General features: G+C 38.6%; 2 protein-coding genes across 15 annotated transcripts in view; both read left to right on the forward strand.

Annotated features, from left to right (window-relative positions):
* Nucleotides 1-5,938, forward strand: part of LOC123834639 (ceruloplasmin-like) — a 30,042-nt gene extending 24,104 nt beyond the window's left edge. The window contains exons 17-19 of the mRNA XM_045863707.2: nt 694-833; nt 4,636-4,798; nt 5,805-5,938. Coding sequence (XP_045719663.1) covers nt 694-833; nt 4,636-4,794 — 299 coding nt within the window. The 3' untranslated portion in view covers nt 4,795-4,798; nt 5,805-5,938. The remainder of the gene's footprint in view (nt 1-693; nt 834-4,635; nt 4,799-5,804) is intronic.
* A 7,037-nt stretch (nt 5,939-12,975) lies between these two features.
* Nucleotides 12,976-19,154, forward strand: part of LOC123863736 (ceruloplasmin) — a 59,518-nt gene continuing 53,339 nt past the window's right edge. For 10 of the 14 annotated variants that reach the window (XM_045903580.3, XM_045903579.3, XM_054504365.2 and 7 more), the window contains exon 1: nt 12,978-13,390. In XM_045903580.3, coding sequence (XP_045759536.1) covers nt 13,248-13,390 — 143 coding nt within the window. In that variant the 5' untranslated portion in view covers nt 12,978-13,247. Of the gene's footprint in view, nt 13,391-19,154 lie in introns of all 14 variants that reach the window. The other 4 variants (XM_064586582.1, XM_064586589.1, XM_064586593.1 and 1 more) reach the window with 2 other exon arrangements.

Raw genomic sequence — 19,154 nt, forward strand, 5'->3', positions numbered from 1 at the left:
TAAATATTGATATAATTTAAATATTATATATTGATATATTGATATGTTGATATCTTGATAGTTATATATTAATCTATAATTTCATTATAGATTATTAATTATTATATATTAATATTCATATGTTATATACTATATAGTTATATATGATTAATGATTAAATTATATATTATATACATAATTATATAATTAAATTAATATTTTCTTCCTATTACTCTTTGGAAACCACTCCTGTAGAGGATTAGAGAGAGAGAGCGGGAAAGACAAAAGGCCCAGACCTCAACTAAAAGGCCATTCTAATCATACCAGTGACAGATCATGAAGGTCTGACTTAGAGCAGTTAAAGAAGAACACACTCAATTTCTAAGCCTCTTGTGACCACTTTAAATATACTTTAAATATATAGACATGTTTAAGTATCCATCAATTTAAGTATCCATAGTGGTGAAATATTCTAGTGCAACCCAATTATTTAAAGCAAAGTCAATGCTTCATTTCCTCAGGCAAGAAAAACTCTCTAGAATTAGACTCACCCACATGAATGGATGGCTTGGTCATGTTTAACAGCTTCCTTAGGCTGACTTTAACATCCTCATGGCTTCCGAAAACATCTGTGATACTTTCTATGAGACTTTTTTTTTAAACCTACATTATTTTAAATATTTGTTGAATATAATAAATTGTGTCCCCTCACAGCAATTAACGGAAGACTGTTTAGAAATAACCAAGGTCTGACGTTCCACGTTGGGGATGAAGTGAACTGGTATCTGATTGGCATGGGGAGTGAATTTGACCTGCACACAGTTCACTTTCACGGCCACAGCTTTGAATACACGGTAAGAGCCCTGGGCAGCTTTGTTTAATTATTGTTGTGTCTTGTGAAGCAGTTACTGGGGCAGCATGGCAGGATAACAAGACTAGAAAGGAAATGACCCAGCCAGAACTGAAGTTCAATACCTACAATCTATAACATATCAGGTGCATGTAAATAATTATACATTTAGCTCTTTGTGTCCCATGGACACTCAGTAAATGTCTACGAATGAATGAAGTGCACTTCTCACTCTAATATGGTGTTACTTGATAGGTAAATAAGACTTCTATAATCATCTCGAGTTTCACCCTTTCTATCCCAACTTTTTTTTTTTTTTCAAACACTTAGTAGCATAAGAGAAAAACACTTGGAACACTCATACATTTTGCCACATTTTCTTTCTCTATTTTTCTGAACCCAATTTAAAGTAAATTGCAAACATCATGGTTCTTCACCTCTAAATACTAAATAAAGCCATATGCATCCTAAGACTAAGGAGAATCTCTGCCCCATCGTGATAACATTACTATCCCCCCAATGTTAACATTAATTCAGTAATATAATCTATCATATAATCCATTCAAATAGCCCCAGTTGTCCCCAAAATGCTCTTTCTAACCATTTTGTTTTGTTTTGTTTTTAATTCAGGATCTAATTATCTATACATAGCCTTTGGTTGTCATTGTCATCTCTCTCCTAAAAAAGAGGGTTGTTTTTTTTTTTTCTCGATCCTTCATGGCATTTCATTTTTGAAGTGTCCAGGTCAGTTGCTTTGTAGAATGCCCCATATTCTGCCTTGGTCTGATAGTTTCCTCATGATCAGATCCATGTCAAACATTCTTGACATGAACAGTACATAGGTGATATTATGTGCTTCCCATGCATCACACCAAGAAGTACATCCTGACAACAGGTGCTGACATTGTTGGGGTTGTTTGATAACTTTATTGAGGTGAGGTCTACAATTTCTCTCCATTTACAAAAGCATCATCTTTCCCTTGTAATTAATAAGCAAGCTGTGAAGTGATTTTTTAAGCAAATTTTTTCTCCAAATATATTTCACCTTGTAGTTATAAAAAGGATCCATTGATGATTATTGCCAGAATCAATTTTTACAGTGGGAGTTATAAATGGTAGCTTTCTAATTCTATCATTCCTTCAGCATTTGTTATAAAATAAAAATGTGGAATTAGGTGACAATTGGCTTTGTGGTAACTTTTTAAAATAATTATCTTCATCTTTTTCTCTTTTATGTGTTCTTAGTCTCTTTATATCTCTGTCCGAATTGCTTTTCCCCCACCACACCTTCATATTCTTTACCATTGTTGTTTTACTGACCATCTTTGCCTGACCATTTCTCTAATTTATTACAAGTATTTTAAGGTTTATCCTTTCTCTTTTCAGTGTCCAAGTTAGTGTCATTTATTTACTTGAGGAGCATTTTCTTTATCTCTTCATCCTAGTCCCTTATATAAACATTAATGTACAATTGAGCACCAATTATATCTCATGCATTTGACACCTCATTTGGTCCAGACACTTGGCATAATACAGTCCATCTTTTGGCATTGATAAAAGTTTCACATAAAGCCTTCCTGGATTCTAGATGTATTATGTTCATAGCTTCTGTAATGCTCAGAGCCTATCTTAGCCAAATTCCATGAGTCTGCATGACTTGTTTTGCACCAAATTTTTATCAATGTGCTGCTTTCTTTTCTGTCCTTTAATGAACACATTTATTCTTCTTTAACTTACTTGTTTTGGCTTAAAAACCATTTTTATTATTCTAGAGAATTTTACATGACAAAGTAGACAGAATAATATAATGAACTCCTTTACCCACCACCCAGGGGCCAACAATCATGACCTTCCTGTACTTCCCTCTACATTCCTCAAATTTTAGAAGGAAAAGCCTTGATACGAGGGTTGTTATTCATAAGTGTTTACATAAGACTTTAAAAATTAGAACAAAAGAGAGAGATTTAAACTCTGGTTATAGTTTCTACAGTACGTTTGATGTTTAGTTCAGATCAGTTCAGTTCAGCAAATGCCTCTGACATTCCTAGAACCATGCCAAGAGTTGTGTGGAGAAGAGAGGAAATCAAAAGAGTTAGCTCTCAGGGGCTAGCTCTGCAAAATGATTATTATAAGGCATCAAATTAAGTGGAATTTGTGGTAACATTTCTATAATGTTAATTAAAGCTAACCTTGATTAAGTACGTCTTATGTGCCAAATGCTATGCTTAGTTCTTTGCATGGATTTCTCATTGAGGATTCCCAGAGATAGGCACTATTTTATCACTGTTTTATAAGGGAACGAAATGAAGGATTAACAAGACAAAGAACTTTCCCGTAATCAATAAGGGGTAGAAGTAGGATTTGAACCCCAGCTCTAGAGTCCCTCACTCTTAACCTCTTCACAAAACTGCTCTTTTCAGAGCAATCCTATTAAATTTAAGAAACAAAATGAACAAAGAAAAGAAGAGACAAACAGAAAACCAGACTCTTTTTTTAAAAAAAAAGATTTTATTTTATTTATTTATTTGAGAGAGAGAGAGAGCACAAGAGGGGGTAGGGTCAGAGGGAGAAGCAGACTTCCTGCTGAGCAGGGAGCCCGATGCAGGACTTGCTTGACATCTGTCCTCTCCTCAAATTATTCCAGACCCCGTCTTGAGCTGTACTCTTTAACATACCCCCATCCTCCAAATACCTCCCATTGCATTATTCAGAGCAATTCATCTCCTTCCTATGCTCTTCCAAATCCATCCTAATCCAGTCAGGCCAGGCCCCAGAGCCTCGTCTTTCAAAATCAAAGTAGCATGCCGAGGAGGTAGTCTTCTGAACATCTGGTTCTCTGCTTAGGAGAACAAATAGCCCTTAAGGCCCTCAGTCTTCAGTCCTGACCCCAGAAGGCAGATGAACTCCTCTCCCTCCTGTAACCATGAGTTTTCCCGATTAGCTATATCTCAAGAAATGGTCATCTTCACATCACCAACATCCTTAGTTAGAAAAACTTCAGCTAAAGATGAATGGATAAAGAAGATGTGGTATATATATACAATGGAATATTATGCAGCCATCAAAACATGAAATCTTGCCATTTGCAATGACGTGGATGGAACTAGAGGGTATTATGCTAAGCAAAATAAGTCAATCAGAGACAGACAAGTATCATATGATCTCACTGACATGAGGAATTTTAGAAACAAGACAGAGGATCATAGGGGAAGAGAGGGAAAAATGAAACAAGACAAAACCAGAGAGGGAGACAAACCATAAGAGACTCTTAATCTCAGGAAACAAACTGAGGGTTGCTGGACTGGAGAGGGTTTGGGAGGGATGGGGTGGCTGGGTGATGGACATTGGGGAGGGTATGTGCTATGGTGAGCACTGTGAATTGTGTAAGACTGAATAATCACAGACCTGTACCCCTGAAACAAATAATTCATTATATGTTAATAAATAAATTTTTAAAAATTAAATTAAATTTAAAAAAAGAAATAATTCAGTTAAAACTTTTGGGATTTGTAAGACCAGATGTTGTCTGAAATCTAGAGCTTTCTTCTGCAGGAGACCCTGACAAAGTATCTAACACCAAGAATGACACAAGATCTCTTTAGAGTGAGATGTTTCTCTGTGGCCCATTCCTGAAATGTTCTCAGACTTGTTCCTCCTCTAAACCCTCACTTGTACTCAGAGGAGAAGTGCAATGGCACCTAATGCTTTCTAATTGTCGTCTAACAAAGCATATTAGAATTGATAGGATGTATAAATGACTACTGCCTTTTTTAAGTTACTTAGTGGTGTTTTGTCTCCTTACTGAGGATACGGGACTGTATCGCTCTGACGTTTATGACCTTCCTCCTGGAGTATATCAGACTGTAAAAATGTATGCAAGAGATGTTGGGACCTGGTTATTTCATTGCCATGTTAGTGTTCACATTGAGGGTGGAATGGAGAGCACTTATACTGTAATCGAATGAAAAGGTAAGCCAAATTAATTTGAAGTGATCATATTTAAATAAATTCAATGTTTATATAAGGGTATCTGATCCACTGAACATTTACATGATCCGACACGTGACTCATTCATTCAAAGATTCCTGTTTTGTAGGGTGCCTGGGTGGCTCAGTTATCCACCACCAAATTCAGATTCCACCAGATCAAGTGGTGTCTGACTCTTGATTTCTGCTCAGGTCATGACCTCAGGGTTGTGAGATCGAGCCCCTCATTGGGCTCTACACTCAGCAGGGAGTCTGCTTGAGATTCTGTCTCTCCCTCTCCCTTTGCCCTTCCCCACCACACTCTCTCTCATTTTCTCTCTCTCCCTAAAAGAAAGAAATAAATCTCAAAAAACCCCCAAAGATTACTGTTTTGAGATGACCAAGAAACTGGTTTTATCTTCTTTCTCAAACTTAGATAACTGTTTCTGATCTGATAAAAGATACTCTAGAGTTAAATGTGTTATTTCCAGATTCATACAACATATGCATAAGGATTTGAACAATTTATAGAAGATGAAACACAAATGATTACTGAAACTATAAAGATATCTAACCTTGCTAATAATCAAATCACTTAAACATTGCATTTAAATAACAGTCAGATACAGTTGTTGGGTAAGTAAGCCATTGATTTGGCAACGATTTCTTTTTTCAAAGATAATATCAGTAACAGTGTGGTGAGATGGGCATTACATATACTCTGGTGGAAGTATAAAGTGTTTCTACAACTCTTGAAAAAAACTAAATAATGATTACATATTTTTTCATATTCAAGTGACAATTTCTTCTCATTCTTATCTCCCCTTTCTCCAACACATTTTACTAGCAACTTTAGGATGAAAACAGTATCTTCTTCTCTGAGACTTTCATCAGTTCCTTAGTTACTTAGGCTATCCATGAGGTCATTACCCTTTAGTCTCTTGATACGATGATTGTAATATTTTGACTCAGTTACTTCTTAGAACATCATGAAACTTTCTTTTCCGCAGCATAAATATCTTTCTCATATGAGTGTTGACAAGTCCATGAGCAGAGCGAAAGCTGCTGAAGAAGAAACACCAGAGATAAAGGAATCTAGGAGGGCCTGGCTGAAGACTCATGGCAATCTACCAGGAAAACGAGCTTGAAATAAATTTTTTTTTTGTCCGTCTTGTGTGTGAGCTGCTTCCTCTTTCTATAAACGGTGTCACTGGAGTAGAGTCTGTAGTGGTGTAACAAGGTTTTCAACACATAGCAAAGGGTGTGAGCAAGAGGAACAAAGAGAGCAGGTACAATCTGAAGTCTAGCTCAGTTAGAAAAAAAAATACACAATCCAAGACTAACCCTGCACCATCAGCAAGCATCAAAAAAAAAAAATGTAATTCTCATAGCATGGTTGAAAATTTGTATCAGTCTTTTAAATGCAAATCCATGTATTGTTATTAGACTGCAGGTTACAGAATGTATAAGTGGCAGTCTTCCAGAACCAAGAATAAGGACTCATGCTCTGACTTTGTATCTAACAATATGACCATTTGGGATGTGTTCTGCTACAAGTAACAGAAAACCCAGCTACGGGGATTACCAATGGTGTTTGTCTCATATTTTTAAGTAAGTTAGGAGGCTGCTAGTGTTGGTTCAGCAACTTGATGGTGCAAGGGCCAGTGTCTTTAATGTCCTTGGCCTTTCCCTCATGACTGTTGCCTCATGGTTGCAAGATGGTTGTTCCAACTCCAAATATTGTATACACATTGAAGGCAGAGAAGAAGGAAAAAAGAGTAGCACCAACCACATATTCTCCTTTTATCAGGAAAGTAAAAATCTTCTGAGGAGACCCAGCCAACTTCTTCCTGTGTCTCATTGGTCAAACCCCTCTTATATGCTGTTCTTAACTGCAAGGAAGGCTGAGAAAGAGCTTTTGTAGCTTTTGTAGAGGAAATAACAGGGAGAGGGGACTACACATGTCTTGTACGTTGGCTAACAAACAGCTTATGCCTTAGACAATAAGAATATTTGAAATCAGAAATTAGTTAAATAAAAGGATTCAACGTGAGAATTGAAACCAAAGCCAGACTCTTCATTCCTTTTACTTTTTAACTTCTTAACTTCATAAGTAATATGTAAATACCCAGAATCTTATCAAGCAAATCCCTGACATCATTTCATTTACCCCAAGATACTCCAACTTCTGTCTCCAGAAGAGTACTTCTAAAAATTAATATGCTAATAATGCTATTATAACATTGGGCAAAAGTACCCAATATATATAACAATACTACTTCACTCCCTGCTGTTGAAACTAATAAGAACCTACAAAATATGGATGAAACTAGCCATGCCCCTTCCCCACAAGAAGCATTCCAGTCTGAGAATTTTAAAAGTGTTGCTGATAAAACTACACTATTCTGTAAGAAATTGCTAAAGGTGCTGCCCCAATGTCACCAAGAGTAATGCTTACTTCATCTACTCATTCACTTAAGAACACAATCCTAGGCTTTGGGATTCAGAGATGGACAGTAGTCAGAGTCTAGTAAAATAAACCCTAATTTAATGGATACGTGAAGTGTGATTTAGTGAATGGGAGTTGTAGGGAAAGGTAGTCAGCTGCATGCATCTTAACAGGAACAGTCAAAGACTAAGAATGCATCAGTGGGATGTGTCTCCTGCACAACTATTGGAAGGTGCTCTCATTGTGATGATGAGTACCACCATTTCAACAGAAATATTGTTAGTGCAAAAAAAAATTTTTTAAAGGAATATACTTTAAGAATATACACTCTTTTAGTCAAATTCTATACTTGCCAAGAAAATTTTGTTCCATAATATGATTTTCTAAGTAGATCTATAAACAAATTTTTTAAAAGATCAATTATATGGGGCACCTGGTTGGCTCAGTTGATAGAGCATGCAACTCTCGATCTCAGGGTCGTGAGTTCAAGACCCATGTTGAGTGTAGAGATTATTAAAAAAAAAAAAAAGACCAATAATATATACCTATTCTCCTTTACTTTTAAATGAATAAATTACTATATTGACTGATTCTCCAAGTTTGCAAAATTCACCAAAGGGAACCCTCTAAACTAATCATCTTTTTGTAAACTGACAAAATGAAGGTTCTGAATCTGCCAACTGCCAACCAGACCCTGGCCTCAATCCTTCCACAGCACAGAGAGACTGGGAAGCCCAGCCCAACCGTGGTCTGAAGCCATGTTCTACTGTCCTCAGGATCATAGTGCATCTCTGGATCAGGGAGGACAAACCTGAATTCTGGCTACTCCACTTACTAGCTATGGGGTCCTTGACAAGGTATAAAATCTCTCTTATCCATAGTTCCCTCATCTGTAAAATGAAGATAATAATAATAATAATACTTATTTGTGATATTCTGTAAGCAAAATAATGGTCTCCCCCAAAGATGTCCTCATCCCAATCCTCAGAACCTATGGCTATATTACTGTCCATGCAAAGGTGAATGAAGGTTGCAGATGGAATTAAGGCTTCTCATCAACTAACCTTAAGATAGGGAGATTATTCAGGATTATCAAGGTGGGTCCTTAGCAGTAGAAGAGGGGGGCAGAAGAGGAGGTCAGAGTGATGCAATGTCAGGATTCGACCTGCCATTGTTGGCTTATAGATCTCACTCTCCCCCGCATGAACCAAGGAATGTGGGCAGCCCCTAAAAACCGGAGCAAGCTAGGAAATGTGTTCTCCCCTAGAGCCTCGAAAAAGGAATGCAGCCCCACTGACACCTTGACTTTAGCCCGGTGATGTAGGGGTCAGATTTCTGACATCTAGAACTGTAAGATATTAAATTGATGTTGTTTCAAGCCACTGAGTTAGTGGCGATTGGTTAAAGCAGCAATAAAAAAATTAGAAAAAAACAAAAAACTAATACATCTGCCCAATTGGTTATTGTGAAGATTAAATGAAATAAACTTTACAAAGCTCTTGGCACTGCTCTGGCTTACAGTAATCAACTAATCGATGTTAGCGACCGTTCCTATGGTTAACATTTATTCATTCTCTCAATTTTTATTAAGCTGTGTGTCAGCACCTATGCTGAGTGCCTGGGATTCAAGATAAAACAAGGCATAGTCATTGGCCCCAAGAAAGCCCAGTCTAATTGAGGAGACAGTCACATAAACAGATAATTCCAATACGAAATATGCATTCATCATGTTTTTTATTTTCAATATTTTATCATGCTTTGACATCTTTGGGGACCTTGCTAGGTGGGAAAAGACTGCCTCTCCCAGAGCTAGCTAATTCCTAGAGATAGTGAACAGCTTGCCAGTGAGCCAGACTTTCATATGCAAACCAACCAATCCCTGAATCCATACCCCTAACCACCTCCTTTATGTAACTCACACACCAAGCCATAGTTCCTCTGCCTGAAATCAATCTGGAGCCAAGCACCAAACAACTAGAGACCATTCCTATGCCTCAAAGCCCGCTGAGATTATTCAAACTAGCCAATCATAAGCTATTTACTCTGCCCTGCCTTGCCTTTCCTACACAAATCCCAACGAAGGTTGTGGCCTATGCTTCCCCCAGTATCTGCTTCTGCCTCCTCAACAACGCTGGCCCTGCAAGACGTGCGTGCCTCTTGTGTCTAGGGGAATTGTAACATTTCTTTCAATGGCTTTTGCCTCTTTATGTCATCACGGAGCCATCTTTTATAAATTAAGACCCAGGCACAAATCAAAGTGTTAAGAGCTATACAAAATGTGTTGCCCCAGCATGGAATAGAAGCAAGAAGAAATGAGGTTAACCACAACAAGAGAGGAAGATGTTTCAAGAAAGTTGCACATTGGGGGCGCCTGGGTGGCTCAGTTGGTGAAGTGGTTAAGCAACGGCCTTCTGCTCGGGTCATGATTCCAGGGTCCTGACATTAGGCCCCCAGCCCAGCTCCCTGCTCAGCGGGGAGTCTGCTTCTCCCTCTGCCCCCATTCTCCCCTGCTCATGCTCTCTCGCTCTCTTTCTTCCAAATAAATAAATAAAATCTTTTTTTTTTAAGTCGCACATTGAAGTTGTATGTAATCAAACCTTGTGAACAAGCTATTCTTTAACCTTTTATAAAAATAATTCTACTATTTTGGTTCCTTTTCATTGCTAACAAATCATATGCTTTGATTTCTACATTGTTCACAGTGTAAGAAAACAAGAATGGAGTAATTGGAATCCTTATGCCATTAAAAAACAAATCTCCTTCCCCATTGTAATGTAGACCTCGACACCATCAAGGCTTTTGCTAGATGAGAGTCTAGGATTTTTTTCTTCCTGTCTGTGACAGTTCTACCTGTCAGAATGTGCTGACCAGAACCTTGACCCATTAACAGGCAGCCAAAGGGGATGGAGCAACCAAAGACCAATTTGATAACCCCCTAAATAGTTATGAACTGAACAATAGAGAAGAGGATCAGCCAGGTTTGTGCTATACTAGTTCAAGTCAAAGCACTCATTATCAGAGTTCTGTATGTAGCCGCACTCACTGATAAAATTCCAGAGTTGCACAATTTCCTGTGAAAAAGATAGCATCGTGGTGGTCTGACTGGTCATGTAGAGAACGATCTGTGATTTTATACTGTTTCCTGCTGTCACAAAGTGAAAGACTGTCTTCGGTGGTTTGTTTCTTAGTAATTCTGACATATTATGTTAAAAGCCAGTTGTCATGGATCAACCAAAAAAGAAACTAGAGGGTATAAGCAGGAATAGTGGAAGTAAAGAGAGATTGAATCTTGCCAGACAGAAATAAAGCTGAAGCTTCCTTGATTTTAGCCCTTATCAGCCCCAGGATCTCTTTTTTTTAACCTTTTTTTTTTTTTGAAAGATTTTATTTATTTAAATAAGAGAGAGAGAGCATGAGTTGGGAGGGGAGGGGCAGAGAGAGAAGCAGGCTTCCCGCTGAGCAGGGCCTAACGTGGGGCTCCACCCAGGACCCTGGGCTCATGACCTGAGCCAAAGGTAGATGCTTAACTGACTGAGCCACCCAGGCGCCCCTAGTCCTAGGGTCTTAATTGCTAAATGCAGGTAAGACTCTCCAGAAATCTTTAAGACAACAAAGAAAAGAAATTGTGGAAAGTGATTAAAACTTGTGGTATGTGACTCTGCTCAGGTTACTAAACAATTAGCTTGGCTGTGCAGTAATTATTTATAGCAAACTATAAAGGTGTACCCCAGGGTTCTGAGGTAGCAACCTTCTGACAGACGTAGTTAAGTGGATGAGCTATTTGGTCCCATCCAGGTTCCTCTCTTCTTTCTTGCGATGCTCTAAGTCCGCTGAGCCTCTCCTGTGGGCCCCCTGCTCTTCTTGTCTTACCCCAGTTTATGCTGCCGTGACACATTTCTTGAGCACAGAAGTTCTCAATTGCAACATTATTCAAAGTTCACTTTTGAGGTCCAACCCTGGAGTCACTGTAAGGAGGTTTGCAGTAAATGACCCTGTCAATGGCTGGTTGCTTATTAGCCCGCAGTGGCCTCTTTTTATTTAGACAGTACTAAGACTCAGATAATTCTCCCTACTTCCCGCCATTCAGCAGCTATATGCCTTTTAATGAGAAGGGTAACTGTTACAAAACAGGACAGTAAGATGGACTTCATCACCTTCCCTGCATTGCAACATCAAATATTTACTCCCACTGGGCAGGGGTGTTACTCTTTAACCATTTCATTTCGCCCCCAATATATGGGATGCTATGATTATACGTTCTGAAGCCCTCAGTAACTACCTGGGCAGTTTTTGTTTGTTTGGGGTTTTTTGTTTTGTTTTGTTTTGTTTTTGGTGGGAGTGGGGTAGACTAGCTGAAAGAAGTGACAGGACTGTTGCTGTGATCTGATCACTCTCCTCACATCCCTCAGGGCTGAGTTTGGGCTTGGAGTAGAGGATGAGAAAGAAGGAAACGTCTGGAAAGCTGCTGGCTCATATAATAGCTTTGTGCCATTCTCCTTTTGGGAGAATGAATTGCTAAAAGATGTCCCCTCCGAGTAGACCATTTGGAAATAGGAGCCCCTCTAGGGCTCCAGTATTTAAAAGGAACAGCACCTTGCAAGGTACAGATTTTGGCCAGTTGTCTTCTCAGTGGGCATGAGGACACAATAGTTAAATGTGGCTCTAGAAGGAGGTCTTGGGACATCCTGGGCAATGTGATTCAGTTGTCTGTATCAGGGCAATTAGTTAAGATATTATGACCTGGTGAGAGAAGCCTCTCTACTATGTGCCTTAACGTGGTGAGTCATTTTAATTACCATCTGGACAATAGTCGCTGAGACTGAGATTTTACAGGTGAGGAAACTGAGGCCAGGGTTAAGTATCTTGTCTGATGTGACATGGTGCCATCGGATTTTGATTTTCATCCTGCTGTCTTCCCTGGCACTCATTATTGTCTTTCTCTGATTTGTTTTTCTCCCTAGCAGTTGCTGCTAATACTAGCTATTTCACTCTTCATTTATACATTGCCAGTCTCTCACAAGCAGAATGTAAGCTGATGAAGGTAGGGACTCATGTCTGCTGCATCCCCAGCGCTTAGAACAGGACCTGGTGCATAGTAGGTTCTCTCGGTAACACTTACTAAATTAATGAATTGTACAAACATCCGGGTCCTTTCTCCTATACCAGTCTACTTTTATAAACAACATCGGGCAAATAATAATGCATTGAAAGATTCTAGAGGAAAAGGTTATATTAACACAAAGTGTGCAATGTTACAACCAGGATTTTCTGTTAATAAACTTCTCTTTACTTCTGATAATAAAATTCTGTTTATTAAGACCAACCTTTGCCTTTGCAAGCAGATTTACTTAGGTCTGATTTCTTTGATGATAAAACAGAATTATCAGCCCTTGTTGTGCTCTGTTATTTGCATATAGTAATGCAGAATAATACGGTAAACTTTCTATGAAAGTAAGTGCAGAGCATACAAAATAGCTAAATCCTTCAAAATAAGATTCTTATTGTGGGGTACTTAAATTTGGCAAGCTAAGTATAAGGTTTTGTATCAAGTTGCAACTAAGTATTGGTAGGCATTTCAAAAGGAAAGAGTGACATGTTTTAAACCACTTTGCATAATTTCCTCCTAATTTATTAAGAGTTCACCGTGTGCAGGCCACCGTACTGTGGCTTATTGTTCGAGGAACAAAGGGAGCATTTAGAGCTGATTTTTACCCTCCTGGAATTTACGCAATAAATGGAGGAAGGCAGAGTTATGCACACTCTATTGGCTCCAACAACAACTGTCGACTTTTTATTTGTCATCAGAGAAGCCTGGCAGCAGAAAACTTTTCTTTCTGGATTTACGAGAAATGAGCTGAAGTGGGAAACGTTATTTGCTTTGACGAAACAATTTACTTTTGTGCAACATTAAGTTGTGTCAAACAAGCAAATAAAGGAAGAAGCTTAAAATTGCCTGCTTCTGATTTCACTTCATTGCTTCTCAGGCTCCAAGAGGAAAAAAAAAATGAAGATTTTGTGGCTGAGTATTTTTCTGTTTTTATATAGTAACTCAGCCTGGGCAAAAGAGAAGCATTATTACATCGGAATTATTGAAACAACTTGGGACTATGCCTCTGACAGTGAGCAGAAACTTATCTCAGTTGACACGTAAGTCACTATTTTTATTGTTTATAGACCAAATTGATAAACTATCAATTAAAAAATAAAGGCAATAAGATAAAATATTTTATTAATTTGTTGTAAATTGAAAGAGCAAAATGTGGACTGGAAATCCAGGAAACTTTAATAGATCTCTAAATTCCTGGGCATTTTTTGGTGAGGGAGAAAGGTGGCCCTACACCTTTCCCCTCAGTCCCAGGGGATCTGCGGGCGCTCCTTATTACCTCCTCTGGTTATTATTTTGTCTCTCATCAGGGATGAGTCTTCTTATCTGTTTATGCTGAGGATCCTTAATTTAAATAATGAGAGTGTAAAATGTTATGTTAATTTAAATAATGACAGTGTAAAATGTTATGTTAATAAATGTTATATATTTATTGGTTACTAGTAGGTAAAAAATAAAATTAAAAATGTTTAAATAATAAAATGTTTTTTGATCCTTTAAAACATCATTTATAGAAATTAAACACAATTTTAACAACTATGACTGCACCCAGTACTTGTTGGATGACTCCGGACAGTTAATTCAGTTTAATCTCTCTCAGCCTCAGCTTGCTAATCTGTAAAATGGAGATAAAGAATTCCTTATAGGGTTCTTGGAAGAGCGGGTGCATTTAAAGCTCTTAGTATGGTGCTTGGTCCATCACACATGTACAAAAAAATGTGAGATATCTATTGTGATGGCCCCCCCAAAAACTCGGTGTAACTTAAATGTTTTCATGTTTTAGGTGAAAGCCCCCTTATTTCAAGCAATAGTCACCATACAGAAAAGCAAGAGTATAGTTCTCCTTGACATTTTTATACTGGAAGTTTATACTGAGGTCATCACTTTGAATAATGCTCATTAATTGTCACCACACTCAATGCTCACTACTTGTAACAATGTATTTTAATGGTGATAAAGCACAAATGAACCCAATGACCATCAGCTGCAAAGATTATATCTTTAAAAATAGCTAAGCAAGTATGCCAATTTTCATAATCTTTGATTATGTTGATGGGTATATGCTATTCTCATTCATTTTATGTATGTTTGAAATTTTTCACAGTAAAAAATAAATGCATAGCTGAAAATATCTGTCAAGTTATTAATTTAGTAATATACAATAAGAAAAGTTTCTGACCTAAAGATAACTGATTGTAAACAAAACTAATACACCTTGCAATAATTTTTTTAAAGCCTGGTTTTGAGGTAGCATTCTCTTCTTAGGAATATGACCTCTTTTCATGACTTCACCAAGCTATTTTGTATGGTGGCAGTGTTTTCCCTGATTAAATACAATGTAAATTATATGCGGTTTCTATAGGGAAACAAAACACTATACTCCATGCCCCCATCCACCATTCTTCTGCTCTTATTCATGATCAAAAAATCAAATCAGCTTCACTGGACATAAACTAAGTGCAAGACATTGCCCCAAACATGCTTCAATAAAGAAGTCTGTAATTCCAGAAGTGAGAGAAGAGAGAGGGTGTTTATTAAGAATGCTGGGGGAGGGGAACTGGGGGACAGAGAATTTCTTTGGTTTTAAATACTCTTGTGTCTTGTCGGGGCTTAGGGAGTTTGCACAACATTGGTTTGCTAATCTGTGGTTTCAACAACAACCTAGAGTCATGTGAACTCTAAATGGCACTGCTCACTCTGCCTGTGATCTTTTTTTAAAAAAAATATATCTGAACTGTGACCATTGAACAGAGCTTTAGCAATTTCACCAATACTCTACTAAACTTTTTGTAAAGATGAGTTTAGGTAGCAACTTGTTTCTCCCTTCTCTGTCTCTGATGACCAGCATGTCCAGCAGTCTTAGTTTGTTCAGGCTGCTAGAGCAAAATATTACAGATTGGGTAGCTTATTAACAACAGAAATTTATTTTTCAGTTTTAGAGGCTGAGAAGTTCAAAGTCAAGGTACCAGCATGGCCATGTTCTAGTAAGAGCTCTCTTCCTGGTTCATAGCCTTTTCACTGTGTCCTCACATGGTGGAAGAAGCTACAAATCTCTCTGGAGTCTCTTTCAGAGGACACTAATCCCATTTATGAGGGCTCCATTTTCATGACCTAGGTACATCCCAAAGGCCCCATCTCCTTACCCATCATATTAGAGGTGGTCTTAAAACTCCAGAACCCGTATGTATGAAGAGCTAGAGCTCTCATTGTCTATATTATATTCAATGGCACAGTTGCCTTTAAAATAGGGTGATGACTCAGCAAAGGAAACAGTCAACAAAACTAAAAGGCAACCTATGGAATGGGGGAAGATATTTGCAAATGTCTTATCAGATAAAGGGCTAGTATCCAAAATCTATAAAGGACTTATCAAACCCAACACCCAAACCACAAAAAATCCAGTCAAGAAGTGGGCAGAAGACATAAACAGACATTTCTCCAGAGAAGACATACAAATGGCCAACAGACACATGAAAAAATGCTCAACATCACTGATCATCAGGGAGATACAAATCAAAACCACAATGAGATACCATTGCACACCAGTCAGAAGGGCTGAAATTAACAATTCAGGAAACAACAGATGTTGGCGAGGATGTGGAGAAAGGGGAACCCTCCTACACTGTCGGTGGGAATGCAAGCTGGTGCAGCCACTCTGGAAAACAGTATGGAGGTTCCTCAAAAAGTTAAAAATAGAGCTACCGTATGACCCATCAATTGCCTTACTAGGTATTTATCCAAAGGATATAAACATAGTGATTTGAAGGGGGCACACACACCCCAGTGTTTCTGGCAGCCATGCCACAATAGCCAAACTATGGAAAGAGCCCAGATGTCTATTGACAGATGAATGGAGAAAGAGGTGGTATTATATACAATGGAATACTACTGAGCCATCAAAAAGAATGAAATCTTGCCATTTGCAACAACGTGGTTGGAGCTAGAGGGTATTATGCTAAGTGAAATAAGTCAGTCAGAGAAAGACAAATACCATATGATTTCACTCATACGTGGAATTTAAGAAATAAAACAGATGAACATAGGGGAAGGAAAGGAAAAATAAAATAAGATGAAAATAGGGAGGCAAACCATAAGAGACTCTTAACTCTAGAAAACAAACTGAGGGTTGCCAGAGGGGTGGTGGGTGGGGGTAAGGGGTAACTGGGTGATAGGCATTAAGAAGGACACTTGATGTAATGAGCACTGGGTGTTGTATGCAACTGATGAATCACTCAATTCTACCCCTGAAACTAAAAATATAGTATATGTTAACTACATTGAATTTAAATGAATTTAAAAAAATAAATAAATAATAAAATAAAATAAAAATAGGGTGATGGTCTGGGTGTGCCTAATCTAAAACAGAGAATTCCTAGTGGAAGAAGAGGAAGAAGAAGAGATTTGAGGTGATTCAACAAACTGCTGCTGACTAACATTTGGAAGAGGCCAATTGAGAAGGAATACAGGTGGCTGTGAGGAGCTGAGTAAGGTCCTCCACTTACAGCCAGCCAGGAAGTGGGGATTTTAATCCTACAACCACAGTGAACTGAATTCTGCCAAAAACCTGAATGAATTTGGAAGTGGATTTCTCCAGCACCTCCAGATGAGTGCTCAGCCCCTCCAGCACCTTGATGTCAGCCTTGTGATAACCTGAGCGGAGAAGCCAGTCACGCTGGGCCAGACTTCTGACCTACAGAGCTGTGAAATAATCAGTGGGTGTTGTTTGAAGCTGTTATGTGATAATTTGTTATTTGGCAATAGAAAACTAATCTTCTGTGTCTCCACTGATGAAGCCAAGAATCCAGAAACTTTTCCCATATATTACCCACATGTTAGTAATCATGTCTAAACATAAACCAAGACCACTCAAGTGCATTCTGAATTTATGGAAGGATGTAGCATTATTATTGTCTTACTAAGGCAGTATAAATTTTTTTTAAAATTCCACTACCATTAAAAACTCACTTCTGAGTATGAATCTACCAGAAATTGTAAGGGTTGGCTACAGGATTCTAGAAGTTGGGGGTGTAAAAAAGAGGGATGTGATTACTGAGAGGGAGACAGTATCTATTGTAATGAGTAGAAAAGAGCATGTTACAATTGTCAACAGGAAGAACTACAATTAATATGAATTATCTGGTTCAAAGATCAGCTATAATGGATTCTTTTGACTGAATATCTGACTGTCAGACTTCCTGCAAACTTCCAGTAACTGACCCTTGTCCTCAAGCTGTGTTCTTGAAATTAAATAGACATCTTCTTATGACCCTTTGATATTCCTTTGGAGACTGAACATAATTAAATAGACCTCCCTTAGACTATCACATGATATGAAATATTTCCCAATTTGGTTAATTTTCTTTCAAAAAAAAAAAGATGGGAAACATATTTCGCATATTGCTGTGTATATAAAAGGAATTCCAAATGTTAAAAACCCTGAATATATGTTATAACTTCAGATCAATTATTTCAAAAGAAGCTTTTGCCTCCCCAAATCTCCGTGTACAAAGAGTGAATCCCGAAGCTTAGGCAGCGCTCCTCCTGTATCAGGAGGTGATTAATACAGGGGAACTTCTGTGCAATGAAGGCATCCCACAAAACTCACTGCATTTTACTGAAGTGGGATGAGACGTGCCTCAAGTGTTTCAGAGTCACATTCAGAAAATATAGATACACAGAGTATTTGAGTGAAGCCTTAAAAATTTGAGGGCCAATGTAAAATGTGTATCAAGAGGGCATTTTAGAACCCAGATTAGAATCTCGACTTAAATTATCTCCAGGACTAATCTCCTACCACTAGGAGACACTGGAGAAAGTTTATGCTCAGACTTGGATGGGCCTGTGTAAGACTGAGTGCTGGGGTGACCAGAGAGGAATTCCATCTCCGCGCTGTGAGCCGTGCTCTAGCCGTGTGCCTGACTGAAACTGTACTCCTGTGAACCTCTTCACACACACTCAGTACTATCTGGATGAATCTGCTTTTAATCTCAGTGGCCTTCAGTGCCTCAGAATTTTGCTGTTGTTAAAACACCTCCTTACTAGGACTCCTCCTGTTCATGCTAACGCTGCAGTGTTAGAGGAAGAATTCACCCCACTGTCGTGCTGTTTTCCCATGCATATTGATGTCCTTGAAGTCCCCTTGAGCCTTCCTGAATTCGTTTTTCTATTTTATTCTAATGAAATGGAAAGTCCAACACACAATTAGAAAACAATTAGGAGAAATGAAGCAAAAGATGTCACTTCTTTGTGTTCTAACTTCCAGTTTGGCCCCCTTCCCATCAAAAGGGTTCATTTCTCAGTGAACAATTTGAGAGTCCTGGAGTTCACGCAATCCAGGAAAAATGGCATCCTCGGTATATGGTGACAACAATGAGATACTCATTGTCAAAGTCCTCTGGTCAATCCAGGGCATAGTGCTCTGCTATTTCCAGCCCCTGCTGCTGCTGCCCAAGCTCAGCCACCAGAACCACTGCCAAGCAGCTATGCTCACTGGCTCCAGTACTCAGATTTAATCTGATGTCCTCATGCAACTATAGCAACAGAAGCCTGGCCACTACCAGGGTAGGGTCTGGAAACAGGACTTGCCACTTTTCTGTCTCACTGTCCCAAGAAATCCCACTGCCTCTGGGATTAGGCAGCTCTCTTCCCCTTCACTTTGGAGTCTCCCGTATTCAGGTTATCCATGGTCCAGCGCTGCCCGCCCCCAACAGAACACACCAACACACTGGGGTGTTTGTTAGTAACTACGGATGCCTGAGCCCCAGCCTAGATGCACACCATCAGAATCAATGGGGCTGGGGCTCAGGA

This window comes from Mirounga angustirostris, unplaced genomic scaffold (genome assembly GCF_029215605.1).
Source record: "Mirounga angustirostris isolate CCGP_5_RB_7025 unplaced genomic scaffold, mMirAng1.0.hap1 SCAF_1, whole genome shotgun sequence".
Lineage (NCBI taxonomy): Eukaryota > Metazoa > Chordata > Mammalia > Carnivora > Phocidae > Mirounga > Mirounga angustirostris.